General features: G+C 37.2%; 2 protein-coding genes across 5 annotated transcripts in view; one reads left to right on the top strand and one right to left on the bottom strand.

Moving 5' to 3' along the window:
• Positions 1-13952, bottom strand: part of LOC137107845 (F-BAR and double SH3 domains protein 2-like) — a 35550-nt gene extending 21598 nt beyond the window's left edge. The window contains exons 1-5 of one of the 2 annotated variants that reach the window (XM_067491902.1): positions 13739-13952; positions 10335-10432; positions 6500-6545; positions 1446-1522; positions 33-177 (exon numbers count right to left, since the gene is read on the bottom strand). In XM_067491902.1, coding sequence (XP_067348003.1) covers positions 33-177; positions 1446-1522; positions 6500-6545; positions 10335-10432; positions 13739-13759 — 387 coding nt within the window. In that variant the 5' untranslated portion in view covers positions 13760-13952. Of the gene's footprint in view, positions 1-32; positions 178-593; positions 1421-1445; positions 1523-6499; positions 6546-10334; positions 10433-13738 lie in introns of those variants that run through there. The other variant, XM_067491904.1, reaches the window with a different exon arrangement.
• Positions 13953-16821: 2869 nt separating this feature from the next.
• Positions 16822-25266, top strand: foxred1 (FAD-dependent oxidoreductase domain containing 1). Of its 3 annotated transcripts, none has more exons than XM_067492241.1 (11): positions 16822-17095; positions 18625-18845; positions 19429-19539; positions 20574-20692; positions 20886-20980; positions 21273-21374; positions 21773-21849; positions 22776-22936; positions 23424-23553; positions 23653-23757; positions 24063-25266. In XM_067492241.1, the coding sequence occupies exons 1-11, from the start codon at positions 16939-16941 to the stop codon at positions 24315-24317; spliced, it is 1533 nt and encodes a 510-aa protein (XP_067348342.1). In that variant the 5' UTR covers positions 16822-16938; the 3' UTR covers positions 24318-25266. The 3 variants fall into 3 exon arrangements, with proteins under 3 accessions (XP_067348342.1, XP_067348343.1, XP_067348344.1); XM_067492242.1 differs by having other exon boundaries at positions 16956-17095; positions 18605-18845; XM_067492243.1 differs by lacking the exons at positions 16822-17095; positions 18625-18845; positions 19429-19539 and adding an exon at positions 20460-20488.
• The last annotated feature ends 59 nt before the right edge of the window (positions 25267-25325 follow it).

A 25325-nucleotide genomic window follows, 5' to 3' on the forward strand; every position in this document is an offset into this window, starting at 1 on the left:
AGTGGAGCAGTTGTATGATTGACCTGAATTACCTTTCTCAGCTGCTGCTCCTTCTGCAGTCTGGCCATTTTGGACGGATCAGCAACCTGGACTTTGTAGCTATCACATGTACTGATTCTGGACTGGGTGACCTGCACTGTGCCCTCCAAATAGGCCCTCCATACACAATACATGTTCCTAAATCAAAAATGAACAGAAATACATAAGCGTTCCGTCCAACCATTTAAACATCATTCTTTTATAATTATTTGGTTTCTTCAAATTTCAACAATGATATTTTTGGAATTGGGTGTGCAGCCAAAGAAGATAAGTAAAAATTCTTCATTAGGGCTATATGAGATCTAATTTCATGTAACAGTAATTTTGCTTTATCAACAGGTAGATCCACTGCATCACAGAAAATCCTTCTAAGTTCACACACTGAAACATCAGAAAATTAACAATGCCGTCACAATTTCCTCCACTATATGTTTGCTTAAAAAAGAAATAGGTCATTACTTTACTTTCAATCAACAAATATATTAACCAACTAATCACTAAAAATCAAAATACAATAAGCTTCTGATGGGAATTTTAAAGCTAAGAGGACACACCTGATCATATAAGATCTTGTGTCATGGTTGGCAGAGTGGTGGAGGATACACATGCAGGGATGCAGATGTATTTACAGTGGACCAGATAAAAAAGCAGTTCAAACAGGTTTTGGTGTACATATGAAAAACCTAATTATACAAAAATAATAAATGTAAAAAAACTAAAACTAAAACTTATCAAAACAAATAACAAAAAAAAGAAACTTAAGAGAAAGGAGAAAAAGTAAGCAAGGCCTATCACTATCAGGCAACTAGCAGTAGGTCTGCATTTGCAACAAACAACAGCACTTGGAGAGCATCTACTCCTGGCATTATAGACCAGAAGGACGTCCTAAAAAGACAAACCACAATTAATTAATAAATTAAGCCAATCTATTACTGTTTCTATGTGGAAACAATATAAACCACTTAAGATAAGAGAAACCCCTTCAATATATTATTTTAATTTGTCTGGCAGAGGAAGGTCAACAATTGATATTATTTAGGGTACTCTAGAGACTATTGAACATTGTTGTTAACAATAGAACACTGTTAACTATAACACAGACAACTGTTTAGAAAATGTCTCAAAAATATGTAGTTATCTCTTTAACCATTAAATTATGTCAATGTGCAAACTAAACTAAATATATTGTTACATATAAGACTAGTGGAGTGAATTTGTCCAGACAACTAGAAAACAACAATTCTATTCTGCCGGCTTGATTGAACAAACTAATAGTATTAAAGATACTAGTTTGTCATGGCAAATCTGCACCCTACTCTCTACTGCAAGCGCTAACCCGATGACACTATGTACCCTCACAACCAGAGAAAATTAAAAGAATCCCGCCGTTGGTAAAAGGATATTACCTGTGGTCTGCTTGTTCATCTGTCAGTCTGTCTGGCCATTCCCGCTTTAGATACTGATTTGCCAACTTCTGGAGGGCCTGGAAGAGAACAAGCAAAAGACAGAAGAGGATGATCTCTCACCTTTGCCACAAACACATTTCCTGTGTCTCATCCTCACCCTTGACATGCATAGAAGACTGTGACCCCAATAATCTTGTCCTATAAACGACAAGGCAGTCATAGCATATAGACAGAAATACAAAGACATATTTTTTTCCCTCTGCAAGCACAAAAGCATAAGTAAATTGAGTAAAAACTACTCTTTTTCAACAATTTGTTGAAAAGCAACTTATTTAAAAGCAATCTGAAAAGCTGAAAGACTTCAATGGGGTTCAACACAGCATGGACTTGTTCACCTGTTAGTCAGAAGCTAGTTTAGCTGCTCAGTTGCTGGGTTTCATGCTGAAGTATGTTCATGTTTTTCAAATGAAATGCAATTTATTTAGACCACATTCACCCTTGATGATATATTTGGCTACTCCACCTCAGGAGCAGTAAAGGTAAACTTTGAAGGATCAAAATAGCATTTAGTATATCTGGTGTTCAGCAGTGAATGCTTGACATGTCAAAGAAATGTAATCTCATCAATGGCTGAAACCGCAGAGAGAAGCAACTGCCAGGGTTTCAAACCAACAATTCCAAAACAGGCTCAAAGCAAGACTAGTTGCTAGTGTTAGCAGTTTCAGACCGTAGATTGGCTTTCTGGGTAGCTTTTCAGGCAGTGAAAACTTAAGTTGCATCTCTTATCTGTTTAATGATAGTACTACTAGCCGTGACTACTGTTTTAAACAACGTTTTCCTGTAGAATGTGCTTGTATGACACAAAAAACATAGCCTCATCAATGGTGGTGGAGCCAGCAGGGGTTCAAAAGCAGCAAAGCATACCCAATGTTACTGCCATCACCAAATTTCACAGATAAGATAACATTCTTATGATGGAAGGCAGCATGGTCACCACCAAGCATAACATTTTACACTCAAGCCAAAAAGTTCTACTTTAGTTTCATCCATCCACAAGAAATTCTTCCAGTTGCATTCTGGCTTATCCACATGGCCTTGAGTAAACTGTAGGCAGCAATATGTTTTTGAAGAGTAGTGTGTTCTTCTGTGCAACTCTTCCATGCACACAATTGTATATATGGTGAAAAGACACCCCTCGTTATATATTTTGTGGGCTAACTCAAGTGATTGATTCTTTATGCCTCTACAACAACCCATTAAGAAAATGAACTCATCTCGCCTTCCTCGGCCCATTGAGAAGACAACCCTGTTATGTGGTGCTGAGGAGAGCTATGCTGTGGTTCTGAACTCCTTGGTCTTGGTGATCTTGGTGCCAAGGTTTAAAAGCTGCTACAAACCCTGCCATTGTGAGATTTCAGATAGAAAATCGCCTAACTGAGCTAGCCTAGCAGATATGCCTGAATAGTGTGGTGGCAACAAGTTAATGGGAGGAGGGATGTGAAGACAGCAGAGGAAGAGTCACACAGAGAAGGACTTTTTATTACACTCTGTGATTTGAATAGCAATCAGCCAAAGGCTAAAGGAGCTTGCAGGTGTAAGAGACCAAGAAAAAGGCATGTAAAGAGAGGGGGGAAAAAAGAGCAGGGTGTAACCAAAGGGAACCAAGCGTTCCAGAGACACTCTGACCCACTTTGATTCAAGCATTGGCAGCGGGTGTCTAATTGATCACATAAGACACAGGCTGAACAACACTAACACACAAGAACACCTTTTAAAATGACACAGAAAGCAAAAAAGACATCCTCATTTTTGGAATCACTTTCTATTAATTGTTTTGACAACAAAAACAAATGTTTTATTTATTTCTTTAAACAAAGCTTCGATAAATTGCATAATTTTACCAAAACGATAAAACACTAACAGTACTTATTAGACTATATTGCAGTGCTTTTTCTTATGATTTCTTGTTCTGTAAATCTTTTATGCAAGGTGACATGGTAACATGGACCCAGATAAAAATCTGTATATTATTTATAATGCTTAACAGTGCAAGTCAGCAACACAGTTTTCACTTTTAGTTTATACTTAGTAAAGATCTAGTGCAAAGTCTATGTGTACCTTTAAGATTTTGACAGGTTTTGATCATCTATGGTGTACAAAATATTGTCCAGTGTGTACCCCACCTCTCACCTAATGGCAGCTGGGACAGACTCCAGCAACTCTGCAAACCTCAAAGAGAGTGGTTTGCATAATAGATGTATGATTGAATCCATTACAACATGTTCCATCCAATTTACTGTATTCCCCAGCTCAGAGGGTTCAAACATTAGGAATATTTGCAACTAATGTTTTAGTAAAATTTTATGTGCATTTGCACATTTAATTGCAACAGTTGATATTCAATATTTCTCTAATTTGTATATTAGAGAAAGATAATGATATACACTAGAAGAATCATTTACTAAAAGTTGAATAATTGAAAAAAAAATAATTGTTCAACATTTATTATATAGTTATTTAGTACCAGTTATTAGGCGTAAAATTTATTTGTGTGTTGGTTTAGGACTAACTTTAAATAAAATGTCCCTTTGAGAACACAGGTGTAGGTAAAGGAATAGACCTAACGATAATCCAATGGTCCTACATCTTGATAAGATGTAGCTTTATTCTTCCTGACACTTGATCTGTTTTTCCTTTTTGTTCTCTTTAGTGCATTTTGCTCTGCTATAGCAGAAGTAACTGCTTGCTGACATATTTGTTTTGGCACAAGAAATAGATAATTTTCCAGACAATATTTGTTCTCATGAGATTTGCAGGTTTGTCTGCCAGTTTTGCCCAACTCTACTCAGTTGTCACTATACTACTATGACTATAACATCAGTGACAGTCTATACAACAAGTGGAAAACTATAACCTCTGACTGTAATATCAGGAGTGAAAATTGTTTAAGTGTGAATTGTCTAATCTTTCAAAGTCCTAGCCAGTTTTCATAACTAGCTGTCTCTGCTCAGTGCCTCTCATCAGCTTAAGTATGCAGTGGATTGATGAGGACCAAACAGTTTAGTACTCACATAGGGACATCCTTAGTTTACAGGATATGAGCCTTAAAGCCCTAGAACTCTTTAGGGAAATTAGGCCTTGGTCAGGTTAGTTCTCACACTCAGCTGCACCACAAGCTTAACCTGGGTTGCAGTCATTCTACTATTCTGAAACAAACTTTCTCAAGTTCCTCTTTGACAGTTCCTCTTTGCTTCTGTGAAACATGTGGCCTTTTGACGCACGCTACAATTATTATAAAACTAAAATCATACTTATCTCTCTAAATGTAAACATGGTTGTAGACTGACAGACATGGGTAAGTATGGGGATACATATTGCTAGAGGAAAAGTTACACACTGCATTACATCAACAGCAAGTGGGAGCTGGATGCGCATGTGCTTTGCACATTAGAAGGAGGTAGTACAGTAAATCAAGATCTCAGGTAATTCATGGCTTATGCAAGCCCTAAATACAACCTGTATAAGTTCACAATCAAGTGACTGTGTGATTGTAAGACTAATTTGCTTTATTAATGTAACGTGTAATGGTCAAGTTGCAGGACCTACCTACATATATAGGTAAGGTAACAGGTTGGTTTCAGTACCAGGAACTGACAGTGCAGGTTTGCAGGTTTGTATCCATGCAGGTGTGTCTGAGATTATATGATATCTTCAATTATTAGTCCCCCAGGGAATTTGTGATGTCATAGTAACAATTATTTAACCAATGCCTTGTGAATTCTTTGCTACCTTCCAATTCAAAACATCAAAAACCTTGCAACATGCATCTTTAAAAAAAACTGTTGCTGTTGCTAAAACAGGCATTTTAGGCTGCAACAATCACAAAAGGTCTACCAAGTCCTGGAAGGACCGATTTATTATCTCTTTAAATGTCACTTACATACAATTGGAGAAACACAAATGTAGAAAATTAAAAGGCATACTGACAAACAATTTGAAGGTGTTTAAATAGTATTTTGACTATATAGAGGCTATTCTTTTACTTTTTCAGATCATTTTTTTTAATATTGTCCTAAATACTATTATCAGTTTTAGATGTTGTACTTAAAGTTATCCAGACTTGCTTTAATCATGTGGCTTTTAGCTTTGAGTTGGCTGATCATGGTTTAGTTTGTATGGCTCGTTCATCACTGGCTTTTCATAATAAGCTCTGGTTTCTGAACGTCTATTGTGAAACATCCTTGTGTCTCCAATGCAAAAAGGCAAACAGGTGTTAATGTTGGCTGCATAACTACAGACATGGCCCGCCTCTAGTAAGGTCCAGTGAGGAGCAAGGACGAAATGACATAATGGATTATGTGCCACAGTTGTTTCTCTACTTTGATGTTTTTGTATGCGTGTTTACCATTCATAAGTAATCTGGCCACACACATGCCTAAGAGCCACATACAAAAAGTTAGGGATAGTGGACTTTCGGGTGAAATTTGTGGAAAAAGTTTTTACATTTTCCATGCTACAGTGATGTAATATCATGAAAGCAGGGCATTCAAGTAGAAGCATGCAATAGTATTTATTTGGGAGTACACCACACCAAAAATATGTCAATGTCTGAATAACTTTTCAACTGTTAGGTGTCGTCTTGGTCTCATGATGTCAAAGTGTGAACAGCATGATGAGGAGGACGGTTAAATACAAATTGTCATTGAACCAGAGCATCAGACACGATCCATTGTTTTGCAGTTAATTACCTTGTTAGAGAACAGCATGTTATGCAATAAGTACTAAAACACTGAACAGTGGGACATGTGCATTCAAAATTTTGTTCACCTATAAAGGTTAGGGATTCTGAAATTTCACCCGAAAGGCAGATATCCCTAACTTTTTGTGAGTAGTGTATGTCCACATCTTCAATACAGCAGTCATACAGCAGCCTTTAAAAATTATGGTGAAAACAATATTGTTCAAGAAATGAAAATGCAGGGACGTGATAGTATTAACAAGCATCAGTGGCATTGTGGGAAAAAAATGACAACTAAAAGTACAGTTTTACTTACCTGAGCATAGTCCTTCTCTACAGCAGCCCTCTTTTGGCTAAAGCTCCTAAAGAAGAAGGAAGAGTGAATGTGAATGATGGCATAGTATATATTACGTACCTGTATAGAGCAAGAGAGAGAGACACACAGACACTATTTTAAAACACTTGTTTCCGTTATGGTGACCCACGCCTCGCCAGTACAAGGCCCGACAGTGCAAGTGATTCAGACTCAGAGTAGGAATGCCAGCCAATTCCCAGCATTTTATTTGCACTCCGAGAGTGCACTGAATAAGATTAGTAGATATGAAGTTAAAGATGTGGTGATTATACTTCAGCTCCTCCACTGTCTGCTCTCTGTCTAACAGAGGGCAGAGCTTCCCCTCAAGCACTCACAGCAGAGATGCTGCTCATTTCCAGTGGGAGAGGAACCATAGGCCAGCCCAGGTGAAACACCCAGGTCGCCAACTCTCTTACTCGCAATAGATATTCCATAAATAAAATGCTAAATAAAATAAAAATAACTCAGTAATTTGTTATAATATCCATCAAACAAGCCTAAACATGCAGAAAAATTGTACCACTTTTCTGTAGACCTGAAGAAGAACAGGGGTCTCCTTCTGGCCTAGTTTCTGATTTCCTTTGTTAAACCACACTAGTGCTACAAAACATCAAATGCTACAACAAATAGGCAGAGCTGCATCTTTAAAAGCATAACTTCAGAGTTGAGATTCAATGCAACTTACACCATTTGTGACAGGTTGTCTTAATAACATGTTGACAATGCCTTCATTTAGGTTTTTTTTGTCTCACACATGGTTAACATTATTTTATCAACATTATTTACAATTTGTCGCATTCACATTAAGCCAGTTTTCAAATGGAACCTGCATATTGGTTCCAGTGAGTCAGCAAGGAAAGTCCAACTGTTTATCAAAAAATAAATACAAATCTTTTTATTTTTCCTACAATTTCCCCCTATTGTCCTCTTCGCCTCCCTCTTCCTGTTTTCACTGAAAAAGTCCCAAGGTATTTAAAAACAAGAATCATTCTCAAAGCGAAAATGTTTCATGTGAGTAATAATCATTTCACAAAGCAATTTTCTCTACCTTTAAGTAGTATCTATTTGCCTATATTTTCTACTTCTAAATCGGAATTAGTTTTGTCCGTTTTACTTTGTGGCTACTTTGTTTGCTAATGTTAACATTTTACAGTCAGCTAATAGTTATTTAATATCAGAGTTTCCCTAACTATTAAATCTTTTGGTTAGTGTAAAAAAGTCTTTGGACGATACATCAGAAAGAATATAAAAACAAATTAAAATTAATGTTGTGCCAAAAAAATTAAATAATGAGGAGAGGTGGCTAATCTCTAAATAGGTGAATGGAATAACCTGTAAATCAACAATTTGTATCTGGACCCACATCTGTTATCGGTGTGGGACAGATGCTTATTGCCAAGATAATCTTACACCTTGAATATTTACTGTGTACAGTCAACTTGGGGTAGTAGTTGATATAGATATTTCTTCCCCTCCAAAACACTGTCTATCATGATTATTTCTGGGATAATATATTATTGAACAAAAGCAGATATAATGAATAGACTAGTGTATTTGCATGTCCTCCTCTGCCTTGTGGGTTTCCTCCAGGTACTCTAGTTTCCTCCCACAAAAAAAACATGCAGTTAACTGCTGACTCTAAAGTGACAGTGATGAATGTGACCGTAAATAGTTTTCTGTCTCTATATGTGGCCCTAAGATGGAATGGTGACATATGCAGGGTGTACTCTACCTTTCACCTAATGACAACTGGGATCATGTCCAGCCTCACAAAACCATGTACAGGATACTTAGTTTAGACAATGGTTGGATGAATGGATGGATACTAAGACTGTTGTGTCTGAGATTTTTTTTAGAGACCTGTTGAATTGTTACAAATAAAGAAAAACAATCCTGATAATGTTTAAAAACTCAGAAATGTTTATCGTACAAAATGTTTAAAAAAAATGGTAACTTCATGTTCAAATAAAATTGGAATATGCCAATATAACACCTTTTAATACTTATTTAACTAACAGGGTTATCATTTTTGGAACAAGCCTTTTTACCAAAGGCTAAGAAAATTAGAGAGGTCTGTGTCCTGGAAAAAAACCCTGACTGCAGCCAAATTATCATCAAGTCATTAAACATGTTGAGACTCAATGGTCGTGCTCCACCCTGACTCTAAATAATTTGGAGTACTTCCTGGGAGCTTCCCTCTCCACCTTCACCCCCTTCCCTTCATTCTCAAGCCCCCCAACCCCCATGCTGTTTTTACATAAGAGTTTTTGCTGACAACTAGATGCAATTTCCAGTTTGCTGACTCAAACATCAAGGAGTGACCCTAGCAAATTCTGTACCAGTCAAGTTTCACATCGTTTCTGGTGGAATATTGTTAACCTCCCACAGTGAGCAATTCAGGGCAGTCACAACATCTGGCAGCTCTTTCTGACTTTAACTTCCAGCTGTTCAAAGGTTCAGAGCTTTGCCACCAACCACAGACAGGAAGCGGGGAGTCAGTAGGCTGTCAACTAAGACCTAAAGACCAACACTAAGATAGAAAGCACATCTACAACCTTTGGCTTTGCATCCTTTGAATGATTATATATAAAAAAACCAAACTAATGGTACCTATATCTCCATGACCGCTGTTTACATGTCCATGATCTTTGAATTATAGTCTAATTCACTTCATTTTCACTGACAGCTTGTGTTTAAATAGAATGGGGTTTCAAACAATCCATAAACACATAATCCTTGGACAGAGAAAAAGAGAAAAACAAAATCACAGCGTAAAGTAAAAGATAAAAGGATATAAAATAAGCTGCCTATATGACAGGACAAACTGTCATATAGGCAAACTAAATCATATTGTGTGTGGATAACGTCTGACAAGGTCTATCCATGTAATTAACAGTTATATAATGTTTGAACACATAAACCAAAGTTGATGTGTGATATTATTAGTTATTCTACAATATACTAATCACAACATAATAAACATTTGCAAACACTAACAGACATTATTACTTTATTATTGAATGGTTAAGTATTTTGGTGAAGACTGCTGTTGTAGTTCCAGAAAGTGTTGATTTATTGGTTGTTTGTAGCTTTCACGGAAAGGACATTTACGGACATTTACTTTACACCACCATTTCAGCTTCAAGTGCAACGTCAGTTGATAAAGGTGCCTATAGCTGCTTCAACTAGAGCCAAAGCATCCACCTTATAATTGGTTTCCACAAACACAGAAACGTCTGCTGTTACTTTTTGTGCTTCTTAAACTGAACTGAATTGATATGTGCACACAGCTGGCAACGTAGCATTAGCTCCCCAGAGTTTAGAGACAGACCGACAAAAAGCAGAACCCACGGACTACTCAATCAAAACCAGTCTTCATGTGTGCTTTTGTGGCTCTCATCCATTATGTAGGTGGTAAAGATATCAGTAGTGTCTTGAGTCTGTTGAGGAGAGTTGTATGCGGCCTAATTAGCAGAGTATGGTTTTCTAGTCCGTGTCAGACTTTTTAAAGCCAAAACACATAGTATATATCGTACAGTTGCCACAAGTGGAGGATTATTATCAGGATTCATACAAGTGTCTTATTATTTATTTCACTTTCAGAGAAAATATTTTACAAATGAGGATTACCTCTTACTACCTCTAGGAAATGTTTCCAGTGTGACCTGTTGTGTGAGGATATTTAGCAAGTCAAAACTATGTGTTGTAACACAGGGGTTGTGTTATATTTGGGCAAATATGGTACTTTGCACACAACATTGTCTATTGACTACATATTGAACTTTAAACTGCTCACCTTAGGTCTTCCAGTAGGTCACATTCTGTTTGGTGTTTGATTTGTAATCTGCTCATCTGCTCAACGTGAGTTTGTTTCAGTTCCTGGGTGACCCGGACCTGAATAAGTACGAAAAGATGGATTATTAGAAAGACAAGGAGCTCTGTACATTTTTCCCTTCGGATCCTGGAGAGAGACTAGAATCATTTATGCAGTTTGAAAAGCACAGGGGTGTTAGACAAACGATTTCCCAAAGGTTTACTAGATACACAGGAGGCCAGGGTTGATAGAAGCCCCTTTCAGACATGCACTGGAAGTCAGAGATTTTCCGGACTTTCTTTCGGCTGGGTGTATGTGTGAACGCAAAAACCCAAGTCTGTTGGCCTCGACATTACCCGGACTTACTACCCCGCTGACTCCCTAGTGCAAATTCCGGATTATGTTTACCCAAGCTCAGTTGGGAATAGAGGAGGTAATATTTCAGAGGACTCACCATGAGTGAGTGAGTGGGCGTGATGATGATGTCCATTTCCACTTATTCATTCATACGAAAACAACAACAATATCGAACTGAAAGGACAACGAAACTTCTGTCTGTAAGGGGAGACCTGGAAATCGTTAAAAGAAACATAAGGCACAGCACGAGATTGTGTGGTATACGACCTGATTACAAAGCAAAACACGTCATTTGCCCAATTACACTTGTGAGTATTTCTTCACAAGTTTTTCACAAGAACGCATCTCGCACGGACTGTTGGTTACATGTCTGAAAGGGAAACTCCAGAAAATGTCAGGACCTGATCCTCCTGACATTCTCTAGAGTTCTTGTCTGAAACAGGCTTAGCTCATAGTTGGTATTAGTGAAAATAATTTCCACTTAATTTTACACAACAGCTCAGGCCAGGTGAGAGTCCCTTTCTCCTACCTAACCAATAAATTATGAACTGCAGTGACAAGCTCTCACAGACAACGGGAAAACACTTTCTTCCTTTCATATTTCTACTTCAGTCAGATTATAAGTCAATAATTGCAACCTAAATAAAGATATACAGAGAAATCAATAGCTATTTTGTTTATAGCTTATCTGTATAGTAAGCAAGAAGGTTTTTTTTTTTAAATCTCTCATTTTATTATGTAGAGCTGAAACTGACTACTGACTAATATGCATTTATTTTTCTTGAATATTCAAATGGCTGGACTTATATTATATTTATATTACATTCACAAGACAAGAATATAAATACAAATAAAGCATTCAGTTTTATTTTTTACATCTAAACAAAGGCTGAACTGAGGACATTAGATTCTATTTACTTTTTGTAACTGCGGTCAACAATATTAGAGACAAAGAGAAATGCATTAGTCCATCATTTAATATTTCAAACTTCTCCATCATGTTTGTGACACCAAGCTCCAAACTGTTTCATTCCTTTCAAAGATGTAAATTTTCTTATACATTAATCACAAATATGGTTTAGAATTCCTTATTTAAAAGGGCCCGATCATATCCTTAACCAACTGAACACCGTAACATTTAGCAAATGTAATTGAAAAATTGAATGCATTTGCTTAAGGTCTATTTTTAGCTGCAGATTACAACACAATTACACAATACACAACTGGTGCTCTAGTAAGTATTTATAGCAGCAAGACTATGTGGAATCGATTGTGGGACTGACCCAAAATAAGCTACGGTGTGTGTGTTTTTAAGTGATGAAGCCACATGTGGATCACGGATGTCTTTAAATGTCTTTGGATAATAATGGAGCTCTAGAGCACAAAGAAATATGGTGTATCATGCTTTCGATAAACAGAAAATCATTTTTTTATATACTAATTTTTAATAAATAGTTACTTAGCTTGTAGATATCAAACATGGGTGGCTAAAAAAATTTTTAAACACCTTAACAGTGGTCAATACATCTTGCTACTAATCAGTCAAATCTATCAGACTTGGCGCTGAAGTAATTACTCAACCATAGTAGCTGATAATTAAAAAATTATCAGCTGTCATTTTTGGAGTGAAAATGCCAATCACTCACTATGAGCATTAGATTAAAACAAGCAATTAAATCACATCTTATTAGGTTATAGGAGGTTTGGGTACGACATTTTCTGATGTTTCATAGACCAAACAAGCTATTTACAATAAACCAACAGATTGAATGTACCTTAACATAACCCTAGTTATGTTAATTTCAAATTTAGTCAAGTCAAACAAAACAAACCAGCCAGGTGAGTCAATCCCTCTAGGTTTCCAATTTGCTGAGACATAAATAATGAAGTGCAGTAAACAGGTGTCATTTCTGATAACTGTTAAAATAGCTGCTGCCAAAATCAGCAGCAATAGACGAGTGTCAGAGTATCTAATTTCACTTCCTATTGTCCCCAAAAAAATTGAACTTCAAATGTTAATGTCCCATGAGCAATGGACAAAAAATGCATCATAGAGAAGAAATGTCTAAGCACACTAAATTACATTACATACAAAAAAAATAAAACATTTTGCAATGATTCATACCATTAATTTTCTGAGATTTTTTTCTTTTATTTCTCTCATTAAATGACAAGTTCAAAACTATATGTTACAATACTATGTAGGAATACATTGATTGATAGATCAATGAAGAGGAAATGATTTACTAAATTAAATCCGATTTACTAAAGTAAACTGATTTACTAAATTAAAGCCGTTTCATATTATCAATGCATAACATAATAAGAGCCCATAGCTTAATTCAGCGAGACAAGTGATAGTCCAAGTGATAGTCCATTCCAAATTCGGCTTAAACAGGAATCCCAAACAATATTTTTAAATATTTACTTTTACATCCTATTTCCATTATCTCGCTCCTCATTAACAATCTAGTTAGTTGGACCGCGGATGTGTAAACCAAAACGAGATTTGAAGAGCTACACTTGCATGTTGCACCGTGAATCATTTGTGCCCCTATTTAAAACGCCAAGGTAACGTCATTTCCTAAAAGGTGATTTTGTTAAAGATCAGATCAGATGTGTGCACTTTCTCGTTATTGACGTCGTTTATGTTGACAAGTTTTAAATGTTTTTTTTTCCTTATTGGTAGGACCCTCTTTCCGTTCGAGAGGGAACGGGGCACGTTAACAGGGCTAACGTTATTCTCCCTAACAAATTGTGGCAGATGGAACTTTTTCTTTTTTTTCTTTTTTTTTTAAACCAAGTTTTCTTTCTTTGCTGCGATTTAAAGCCATAGCAAAACCAAATTTAAACCGTAAACAAAAAACAAGTTCACTTTTCAACAATATAAACGTAGGTCTAGCGTTTAAACCAGCCGACTAGCAACAAAGCGTAACGTTACAATTTCAACCATTAAATATGCACCAGCTCTTCGAGACCGTTTTCAGACAAGCAACGTTAGCTTAGGAAGCTACAACGGGAAAACATACCTTTCTCGGTGGGGGTTGCATCCTTATTTCTTGACATAAACACAAGGCAAAAGACAAATGTTTAGCTGGAAAAGTTTGTGCAGATGTTTCGAACAGATAATAACTGGAAAAGACTTTTTCGGATGGGTCAAGCGGCCATGTCTACTGCAGCTATTTAGTAAGTTGAGTCCTGTTGAAAACACTGTGGCCCCAGGGAGCAGAAAACATCAGCGTAAAAACGGCGGCAGTAACTCACACTTCCCGTCAGGTTTTCAAAATAAAAGTCAGATGTCGAGAGAATACTAAATTGTACTTCCGTACAGAATATTCAAAATAAGACCCAACGTTACATATACCACAGTTTAACACATTAATGAACATCAAATTAAACAACAATAACGTTATACTATAAAATAGTAAAATCCTGCAACTCCTACAATTTATTTTTTATTTATTATCACTTCCATCAGACAGACAGACAGATTTTTTTCGGCACTTAGAACCATCAGTTTTGTTATTTTTTTTGGAACAAATGATTGTGTCGCAAACAGACAGATGAGTATGTCACAAAATTCCCTGCTTCTTCATCTTCAACCATAAACTACAGGGTGGGATTTCCCACCGTTGCTTTCTTGACAATAAGTAACACCTGTTTGGAGCTATGACCAATAAATTCTGACATCCGTTCCTATTATTGTGCAAAACTTCCTCCACCATGGCTGTTATTGTGTTGGTATGCTAGACGGACCTTCTCTCAAAGTCATATTCCAGGATTGTCACGGGTTTACTACTGATGGCAGTATAACTTAAGTGCCCATTTTAAACTTGATCTTCAGACAATCCACAGCCTTCTGTTTGTGTTGAAAGCTTTGTGGTGTTTAACTCCACGGATACTTTATGCAAGTGGACATGTTCATGATTTGTAAAGAATAACAATATGAATGCATTATATGAATAACAATTTGAATGCATTACCACAAATCGGAAAGGCGAATTCAGAGAAAGACGGAAATAATGTGGGCGCCCCTTATTATTATTATTATTATTATTATTATTATTGATGTTATATTACCCATATGGCACAGTTTATATTTTGGATAAAAGAAAAAGCAATAGTTTGTTAGTACTGGCTTGAGGTTCTTGGATAGACACAGGCTCGTTTGAGATCAACTGAGCGAGTAGCGGCAGCAGGTGGCAAAAAGCTGCAACAGCTTTCACAGTATGTGAGGAAATTGCAGTAACACTCGTTTCATTTGATCCGGTCTTTTTTGCATTGCTATCAGACCAATTTATAATATGTCTACAGGAACTGTTCTTTAAATAATCTTCTTCTATTACAGGACAAATACTAAAATATGCAGAATTCTCTCTTAAACTTTTGCTCACGCAGCCTCTGAATGAGCTGACCAAACTTCATTTACCATATAAATACAAAGGAAATAATGTAATAAAATAATGCAAAATATATCGGGAGACAAGACACATTTTTTAAAATATCTATAAAAAACCGATATAAACAAGCAATTAATCTATGAGGAACGAGACTGTACTTTTGCTTGGGTTATATCTCCTCTCTGATTGGACCTATGTCGTAACATGTTAAACCACTGCCCCTGTTTTTAATTTAGTCAAGTTCGCAGGAACGTGGTTAAGGTTCCTTGAACGGTTTTCAAAGCAAAATAAAATTTCTACTCGGAGTCAGCACTGTAGTTTCGTGCTAGTAGCTGCTAGTAGGTGTAAAACTTACAGAACTCTGGCAGTTTGCAATGGAAAAATCACATATGTTGCCACCAGGTCACTCAAAGATTCTCCATCTGCTGGAATCTGGTAGTGGCCATTAAAAACGTCCTTTTACTGCCACGTCCGGATAGTGCAGCCACTGTTCCTTTAACTTTACACTTAAGTTTCTTTATGCCAACTTGTTTTTTGTTTTTGCTCTTGAATCGTTTAATACATATTAAACATTCTAACTTTAAATTCTAGATTATGTGTATGAGCCTGGAACCAAGACAAATTCCAAGTACTGTTAAGTGTTCTTAACTGTGCATGGCAATAAACGGTTTTCTGATTCTGATTTATATTTTGTATCTGAGCCAAGTCTGTGTTTTATACTAACCTAATATTGGTCGTCACTGTAAACTCGTGAGTTTTGCGTCTGCAAATGTCGAACCACAAGGGCTAGGAGGATACACAATGGCTTAACTATATGTGCAGCATGCATGTAGCTAATTTATTCTAACGTTAATGCGTTTTAATAACAATATAACCTAAACGGTGTCTACAAGAGGGAACGTTATCGTGGTGAGTGTGGTGTGATTGTGATTATATATCTATATTATAATAATATAATAATATATGTTTATATATGTTATTATTTGAGATGATTTTTGCCAAGTATTTGATACAGACAATCTGCATTGTGAGAAATTATTTTCTTCTTTTTTATTATAGTTTTACAAAAATGTAAACCAAGTTTCTGACTTTTTCCACGGTTAAAGACAACAAGAAATTTGAAGATGTCAACTTGGGTACTAGGAAAGTTTAACTCAGATGTTGGTGTGCAACTTTATATTTCATTTGTTAGTGAAGTTATTTCATTTATTAAACAATTAGTTCTTTTTAAGTGACATAGCATAGGGTGGGGGGCCCTGTAGAGCATTGGGATGGGGTAAAGTAGGCTGCGAGATCAAATGCCACCCCACCAGGTGTGGGCCAGCCCAAGGGCAACCTCGGTGCCGGCCCCAAGCCCGGATGGAAATGAAACAAAAACTCACGCCAAATCAAGATATAGAATATGTTCCACTGTGGCCCTGAAGTTTTTCGCCCTGTCCCCTGAAGGGACAAGTCCAAAGCTGTTGATCTTTTGATATCTACAGTACACAAAGCAGAAAGAAACTTCTCTTACATCATCATTAATATCTAGTCCTTGTCCAGATTTGAGCTTTTCATGTGTTGACCTAACTTCCATCTATTCTTACAAGCCATGATCTATCAATCAATGTATTCCTACCTAACATCATCTAGCCCTATCCAAATGTGTGCTTTTATTTTGAAGGAAATACCACACTACCGGTTTGCTCTGCCTCGTTGAGTGCATGCTCGCTTTACCTTGTCTGTATCCACCTCAAGAAGAGACGTGCAACGCCGCGAGCGCCACTGTTGCACTGTTTTACACGGTTTTGTTCACCTTTACTGAGCGGCTAGCTAGCAAGCCCACAGTAATGTCAACGTGGCGGAGATTGCATGTGAAAGTGCGGACGACTCGTGGGTTGTTTTCGCCCAGGCGGGTGTCTGAGCAGAGCACATGGCTTTGCGGACGTTTAACGTTATCTCAGAGCCTGAGAACAGGCAGACCTTTCCGAAACGACTTCTTCAAAGGTGAGGGACAAGGAAATATCTACCCAGTGCCATTTACTCCAGTGTCATGCTAGAGCAGGTCGCAGGACGTTCACCGTCGTGTACAGTTCTTAGGTTTTTATTTAATAATTGAACAATGTGCAATCCAGCATGGATTTTTTTTTCCAGTGAAGTCATGTTTTACAAAATGTAAACTTTCACGGGTGTTCGTGCTAACATATTCCTTACGCTAGATTTGACTTGTGTTTTTCCGTAAGACCTGGAAGAACTGTATTAAAAGACGTACGGATTGTTATTAGTACTACGGGTGCCGAGAAGGGCCGTGGAAGCTGTTAGATTCTATTCCTTTACCCCGTGATCTTTATCTCGTTATCTTGTGATAACAACTTCGTTTAGGTGGGAAAGCGAAGGAGAAACAGACAGGAGAACAAACTACCTTCAGTTTTATTTTTGATTGCATAGATAAGCCCCGCTATCTCGCATGCAAATGATACCAGACTGATACCAAACAACTACACACCTCAATGCACATAACCATTTGATGCCTGTTATTTCTAGAATCAGATCCGGCTCATTATAGCCGTGGCTCCAGACAGACCCTTAATTATTTGCAGTTTTTCAGCTATTCATTCTAGAAATGCTTTTCAGCAGTTTTGACGGGAGGAGATGTTTTCTCAGCTCTCACAGTTATGGCACCTTTGGGCTAGTGCTGACTCAAATTTGACAATTTGTAATTAATTTTAATTAATGTGAAAAAAAGCTCTGGGGCTACTGATGACTTAAAGGCTTTCATTGCATGGAAACAATTACATATTCTCCTTTCTTGGAGTGGCAGCATATCATATTGGTGGCACCAGCACAACCACACATCACACAGGATGCACTATTGCTGCCTAGGGCCATTTCACATGGACTAACCAAGGTATCAAATGCTAGACGTCCAATAGACATCAGATTTCTATTGGATGGATCAGGTTCCAAGAGTTTAGTATAAGACCTGGCACCTTTTGCTCACAGTGGGTGGGTTTGTGTGTGTGTGTGAGAGAGAGAGAGAGAGAGATCGGGTCAGGGGAGAATTGTTTATCCAAGTAACATAATAACTTAACCATAGTAAAATATTAACACAATCATGTGGAAAATCATATAGCCTACATTCACGATTCAACTATAGCAAAATCACATTTTTATTACACATACTTTGAAGAATAAGGTGTAACTTGTGATCTGCAGAAGCCAAAATGGTCAGTTGTATTTTGACAAATTATCTCGTTGTCAAAAGAAAACAAGATTTGTTTTTAAGAAACAAGAAAAATGATCTCATTATCACAAGAAAACAAACTTTTTTGTCCCGAGACTACAAGATTATTACTGATTATCACAAGATAATGGCATAAAAACATAACAGCATCCATGACCTTTCTTGACTTCCATAATATACTAATTTGGAAGTGGTAGTCCAAGATTTAGAAAAGCACTTGAGTTGTAAAGTGCAATTCAACATGTGTAAGATAATAATGATAAAAATGTAAGTTTCTGCATTTCTGCCTGAGATTTGGAGGCTCAGCTGGCTGCTATGAGGAAGAAGGCGGCAGACGCGCTGCCAGGGAGCAGCTGGAGTCCCTTCGAGCCCAACCCGAACCTTCCTCCAGAGAGGGCTGACATTGTGATTGTTGGTGGTGGTGTGATGGGCTGGTCCATCGCCTACTGGTTGAAACAGAAGGAGAGGATTCAGAGAGGACTGAAAGTTGTCGTGGTGGAGAGGGACCTAACGGTGAGGGGGATGGGAAATGTCATTTGTAGCAATATATTTTGTCCATTTGTATTAATTTTAAAGTAAGACAAGCCAAACACAGACTTGTTCTATTCTTCAAACAGCACTTCCTCATGGGTCCAACAAGTATAATGGGTAAAAAACGTTTTTGGATCATACAAGGTACGCGATAGAAATATAACATAATTCAGGATTCAGGATTCAGGATTCAAGATTCTCACCTGTATTTTTACCTTTGGCTTCACACATGTCATACACTCTTTGATAGACTACTATCTGTATGGAAACTTATTTTGTGTATGAAGTAATGCCGAAATGGAACAGCTGCCCAATTACTTTTAAGCCCTTGTTATTTTGTTGTTATGTCAGGCAATGACTATATCTCCCACAGAGTTATTTCTATATTCAGTAAACCTACTGAAATTAAAGCTGACATTTGTTACTTTAATGCATTATCTATCTCAGTTTATTTCACATTGAACGTGGTTAAATTGAATAAGTGCAAAACAATAATGTTTAACTATTTAAAGACTGGACTCTATTTCCTTATTAACTGCTTTTTCTTGTGTGTGATTTTCTCCAGTATTCCCAGGCATCCACAGTGCTCTCTGCAGGGGGGATCCGACAGCAATTCTCCCTACCTGAGAACATCTGCCTCTCTCTGGCCTCTGCAGAGTTCATGAGGAACATAAATGTAAGTCCTGTTTAAGTCGGTGGTGGTCTTGCTTCTTTCTGTAAAGCATCTGTCAGGTCACTGCTTAATGGCAAGCATTTGAATGATTAAACATGACGGTGAACATCAGGAACATGTTATGGTAATATGAGAGCAAATGAAGCGTGTACAATATATATTCTGAGATTTGACCAGTTTTGGTTTTAAATGTCAGCTGCTTTGTCCATACAATTGGCATCTTTTACATCATTTTAGGGAGAGGTTCTCATTTGAGTCTAGCTTTAACTTCAAAATACAGTTGATTTGGTGATTATTTATACAATTATTAAACTGTACCATAATGTACAATGACTTGTGTCATGTCATTGTATAACAATGTAACCAAGTTACTTAAATTATAAAAATAGTAACTGTGCAGTTGCAACATGTAATAGAAAAAGGAAGCCACTTTATTTTTCGTTCTTAAAAGAGAAAACACTTCAAGTTCCAGGCTAAAAACAATTTACAAATGTGCCCCCACCATTTTTTAAATTAAGCCATTAGAGGCTGTCTCCCATTCAGTGTACTAGACAGTCTCAGATGTTCAGCTACAACCAAATCTGCCTACCAGCATCACTAACATGGACTATCTTGTTTATCTAATCAGTATAAAGAGACCATTGAATTTTTGTAAATTTGCAATTCACCATTTTATTTTAAGTTATATGCTGGACTATACAATATCTTGGCTGAGAATGTCAAATTCACGATTAACCCCCTTATCCCCTTGGCCTAACTACTGTTAGTCCAAGTAAGCTAAATAGCTATTGGCTGCAGTCCCCTATTTCATAATCGTCATAATTTTTAATAATAATAATAATAATATACTACAACTAATAATAATAATAATAATAATAATAATAATACTAACCCTGTGCCTTTTCCTCTAGCATCACCCTGAGAACAGATGTGTTAAATACAGCATAATAGGGTAAACCTTTTTATGTTTGCTAGTATAGAAATAATTATTCTGTGTAAGTCAGTGACCGAGAAGTTACACCTCTGTGTCCTGTCAGGAGCATCTCGGCGTGTTGAATGAAGACCCAGTGGACCTGCAGTTCAACCATTCAGGGTATCTTTTCCTGGCCAGTCAGGATGTGGCTCACATCATGGAGGAGAACTACAACACTCAGAGGTGTCCCTTCTATTTCATTTATTATAACAGTGGATAATATCAAAACAGTAGAAATTAAGCCCCTCTGGGGAGAGTGCAAACAGAGAGCCTTCCTGTTGCAAGAAAATGATTTTGACGTGCAGCCCTGATGCTTCAGGCAGGCGGTCTATGTATTTTTTACAGAAGGTTTACATATCTAATCATATGATTGCAGGCAGGCTGGAGCCAAAGTGTTGCTTCTGTCTCCTGCACAACTAAAAGAGAAATTTCCGTGGATAAACACAGATGGCGTGGTGCTTGCCTCATATGGTAAGTGCAAATAAAACATATATTAATATTGATTAACTACACAATAAAATTGTGCCATGCAAATTAGTTCTACAGTTGACAAAAATATGTTTCATTACAAATTAAAGGTGAGTCCAGTTTTTAAGGAGACAGCACACATATTTGAGACAGAATGCATCCTACGTGCGGTTAGAATTTCTCAAAAGTCTGGTCTGTGTTAATGTTTTCTTCAGTGTCATTCATGACCTCTAAAAACACACAAGATCACCTCATTTACTCCCAGTTTTTGATTATTCTGTGTCCTGCCTCCCAGGTTTGGAGAACGAGGGCTGGTTTGACCCCTGGACTCTGCTGAACGCCTTCAGAAGGAAGGCCATTTCAATGGGAGTCATTCAGTGCTGTGGTGAAGTGACAGGTTTGTTGAAAACATCCCGATATAGATTTATGCAGGTTAATCATAACTTTGCTTGTTCACTAAATTAGTTACAAAATCACTAATGTCACTGTTAACAGAGTGGAGGAATGCACACTTTAACACTTATATGTAATAGACAAATATGGACAACACTCCTGTGTTTACTGTGGTAAATATTGTACTCAAATTCTGTAAATCTTGTATCGACATTTTAAGTATTTAAAATAATTTTGTGGTTTCCAAATAAATTCTCAACAGGAAAAGCCAATAAGAAATTAGGAGTAAAACGTCTATGCATTTTACCGTGTGGAGTGTTCCAATATGTTGGTGTGAATATAGAAAGTGTTAATTGATGTATTTTGAATAGCTGCTGACTAATATCAATGTCTCTTCCATAGATTTTGATTATACAATAAATGTAATGAAGACAGTTGATGGCAGCCGCATGGATTTCAGGAGAATAAAATCTGTCAAAGTAAGTGAGCGCTGTGCAGCTGTTAGTGTTTGTCCACACTCAAGAATTACCATGAGCAAAGTTAGACTTTAGATTTACACTTTATGTTTAGTTGGTGCCAGCAGTTCAGGACAGGTTTATTTATTTTTTGCACACTTTTAGAGTAATATATAACAGGGTTGAAGCAACACGTTTGTCTGTCTGAACTGACCCCCTTTAGAAATGGGTTGCATTAATTAATGGATCTATTTAGCATTTAGTGAGAAATATAGGTAGCCAGGACAGTCTCAATTTAAAAGTTAAATGTGTATTGAAAGATATTTCATTTACAATTATTAAAAAAACAGACCAAAAAAGCAACTCCTCTTGTTTGAGAAGCTGGGACCAGAGAAAAATATATGTTACTTGTATTAATAATTGAAGAATATATCTCACCTCTTCTTAAAACAATTGGTGAAAGAATACTAAATGGTCTGGTTACATAACACTTTTATCTTGTCATTCACCCATTAACACTCACACACCGATTGCAGTAGTGCACACGTGACCCACTAGGATAATGGATGGTTGCTTATTTTATGTTTTTCAGCTCTGATATAGGCAGTAATATCTATTGAGCCTTGGGGAAGTAATTCCCTTCTGTCCTCTTTTCCAGCTTTTGGAAAAAGACGCATTTTGCCAGTGTCATGGTCACAAACAAAATCTCAGGCAGCTCATTAAAAAACAAAAGTGTGTCTTTCTGAATGTTGCATATGTGCATTATAAACAATATGTGGAGAATTTTGGATTTTAACAGGAAATGCATATTGTTTTACCTTGAAAATTGTCTGTGCAAATTCAAGGGAGTATTGGTTAATATAGTTGTTTCATTATCAAACTGTGTGAACCTTTGCACTATACTTGCCACCAGCATTACACTTGATGGGATAACAGCTTGTGTTGAGCAGGTGCAGATGCCAAACAGCCTGGAGTACCAGGCAGTGGAATGTGCCATTGTGGTGAATGCAGCAGGAGCCTTTTCTGGTAAACTGGCACAGATGCTGGGAATTGGCTGTGGCCCCAAAGACACCATTGCTGGAATTCCTCTGCCTGTTGAGCCTCGGAAAAGGTAGGTCATTGATTTGAGGTGCATAAAATCTACCTCACTACTGTCAAAATATCACATTTTCTTTGAAGAGGCCTTCAGGGCCCCCCAACAGCACAGTTCATTATTATTCTGAGACTTTATTTTACTCTGTACTGAAAACTGACTAACTTTTTGCTGGTGACTGTCAGGTTTAATTTCACAGTGTTCACCTCCACATGACGTGCGTGACAACTGTGGCATAAATGTGGTTAAAGCTTTGAATTTTTTTTTACCCATTTTGATTAGTTTAAAATGTGTTCATCATCATCCTCAGCTTCTCTGTTAAATGAGTGAATCCTCTTTCATGCTGCTTCATCGAGCTCCTGGGATGATCTACGTTAGCATGAAATACTTTATCAGCTGCTTTAAAGGCAGAAAAGCACACTCAACACAGGACTGTAGAAATATAGGGATGATTTTAGTAATTGTTGAGGATTTTCTGATTGTTTTCTTCTCAACTCTTTTTCAGATATGTGTATGTAGTCCACTGTCCTGATGGTCCAGGTCTAGACTGTCCATTCCTGATCGATTACTCTGGAGTTTACTTCAGAAGAGAGGGGTTAGGAGGAAACTACATCACTGGGGCATCACCAGAGGAGGTCTCTTATGTCTAAGTTGTTTTCCTGTTTGTACACACAAGACAGAACTGTTTTATATATGACGTCTTTGCCCCCCCAACCTCATTAATCTGTCCTCAGGCGGAGGAGCCGGATATCAGTAATTTGGAGGTGGACAACCAATTTTTTGAGGACAAAGTTTGGCCCAGCTTGGCCTATCGTGTTCCTGCATTTGAGAAACTTAAGGTGGGATTTGCGGAACATAGCACTAATATTGGCTGATATCAAATTTAATAAAATTTGGAACCACTAATGTAAATACAGCTCCATAGTTCTAGGTTTGGGCCAATGCATGATGCCATAATTCACTGCCAGTGACTGACAGACATCACAATGTAGAGCCTGCAACATGATCCTCAATTTCTTTTACATTCTGCAGAAAACTGAGCCTTTCTGTGGAAGGGAAAACCCTACAGAAGGCTTGTATTAGGGTTTTAAACCGTAACAAATGATTTGGACATTAGCCTTTGTGCTCTTGTTCCTTCTTGCAGGTGACCAGTTCATGGGCAGGTTTCTACGACTACAACACTTTTGACCAGAATGGTATCATCGGTATTCACCCCCTGACCAACAACATGTACTTTGCCACTGGCTTCAGCGGCCATGGACTGCAGCACTCCCCCGCAGTGGGTCGTGCTGTAGCAGAACTGATCCTGGATGGTAACTTTAAAACTCTGGACTTGAGTGGGCTCGGCTTCAGACGTATTCTGGCCCAGGAACCCATGCTGGAGAGGAACATTGTGTAGAGCAACTGGGACCTGGGCTTCGTGCCGTTCTCAATGCTGCAAATGGGCGATGACCTCCTGTCTTTTCTCTAGCCATGCTAGACTTTTGCCCTAACCTTCAAGGTGTACCACTGTGTTCAGAGACATTACTTCAGTGAAGACAGTAACTTTATATACAGTGATATTAGTATTGATATAAATCCTTAAATCATTAGGAAAATAAGTCAACTTGCAAGAAATACTAATTATCTGTCGGTTTTTCTCTTGTAATCAATTAGCACATCCCATTAAAGACCCCAAGACCTTGTATGAGGTTTCCTTGTTGTTCTCTGAGGGCAGACTTAACTTTCCAGGCTGTACTTGGTTTTAAAAGTGGAGGAAGTACTTTAATAGAAACTTTTAAAACGATACTGGAAGGGGGCAACTTATTTTTTATTTAATGTTTTTTGTCTGCAGTTGTTTGCTGAGAGAACAGAAACGTGTAACATGAAAGGATGGAGTGTAATCTGTAAGAACGAGCAAAATATTGCTTTTCATATTTCTATTTACACTAGCTGTACAATATAAATGCTTTTTTTGATGAATGTGTGTATGTATTGTACATTATAATATATTTTACTATAGGGGAATGCAATCCAACAGCTTTCCCATGTAATGTTTTGTTTTTTGGTAAAACTTTACAGATGCATTGCGTTCAATTGCATTACTTAAGAATTCTTTTTACATTTTGGTTGTACTCCCATTGTTGTTTGTGATGGATTGTTTTTTAATGTTGAATAAATATAAATTGATAATTGCTGCATTAGACAGTACAGGTAAAACAAGTGAAATCATCCATTTCTAACTTTTTGTTGTTTGAATCACCCTTTTTGAAATGTCCACTTCCACCTTTTAATTTTTTTTATAGTTATTTGAGCATAAAAATTGTAAATCATGTGTAAGAATAAAACTTCATCTGACAGATATCTAATCATTTGGTTATGTTATCTGTGGCAGCCTAAATAATACATGATAAATGATGTATACATA

This window comes from Channa argus, chromosome 22 (genome assembly GCF_033026475.1).
Source record: "Channa argus isolate prfri chromosome 22, Channa argus male v1.0, whole genome shotgun sequence".
Lineage (NCBI taxonomy): Eukaryota > Metazoa > Chordata > Actinopteri > Anabantiformes > Channidae > Channa > Channa argus.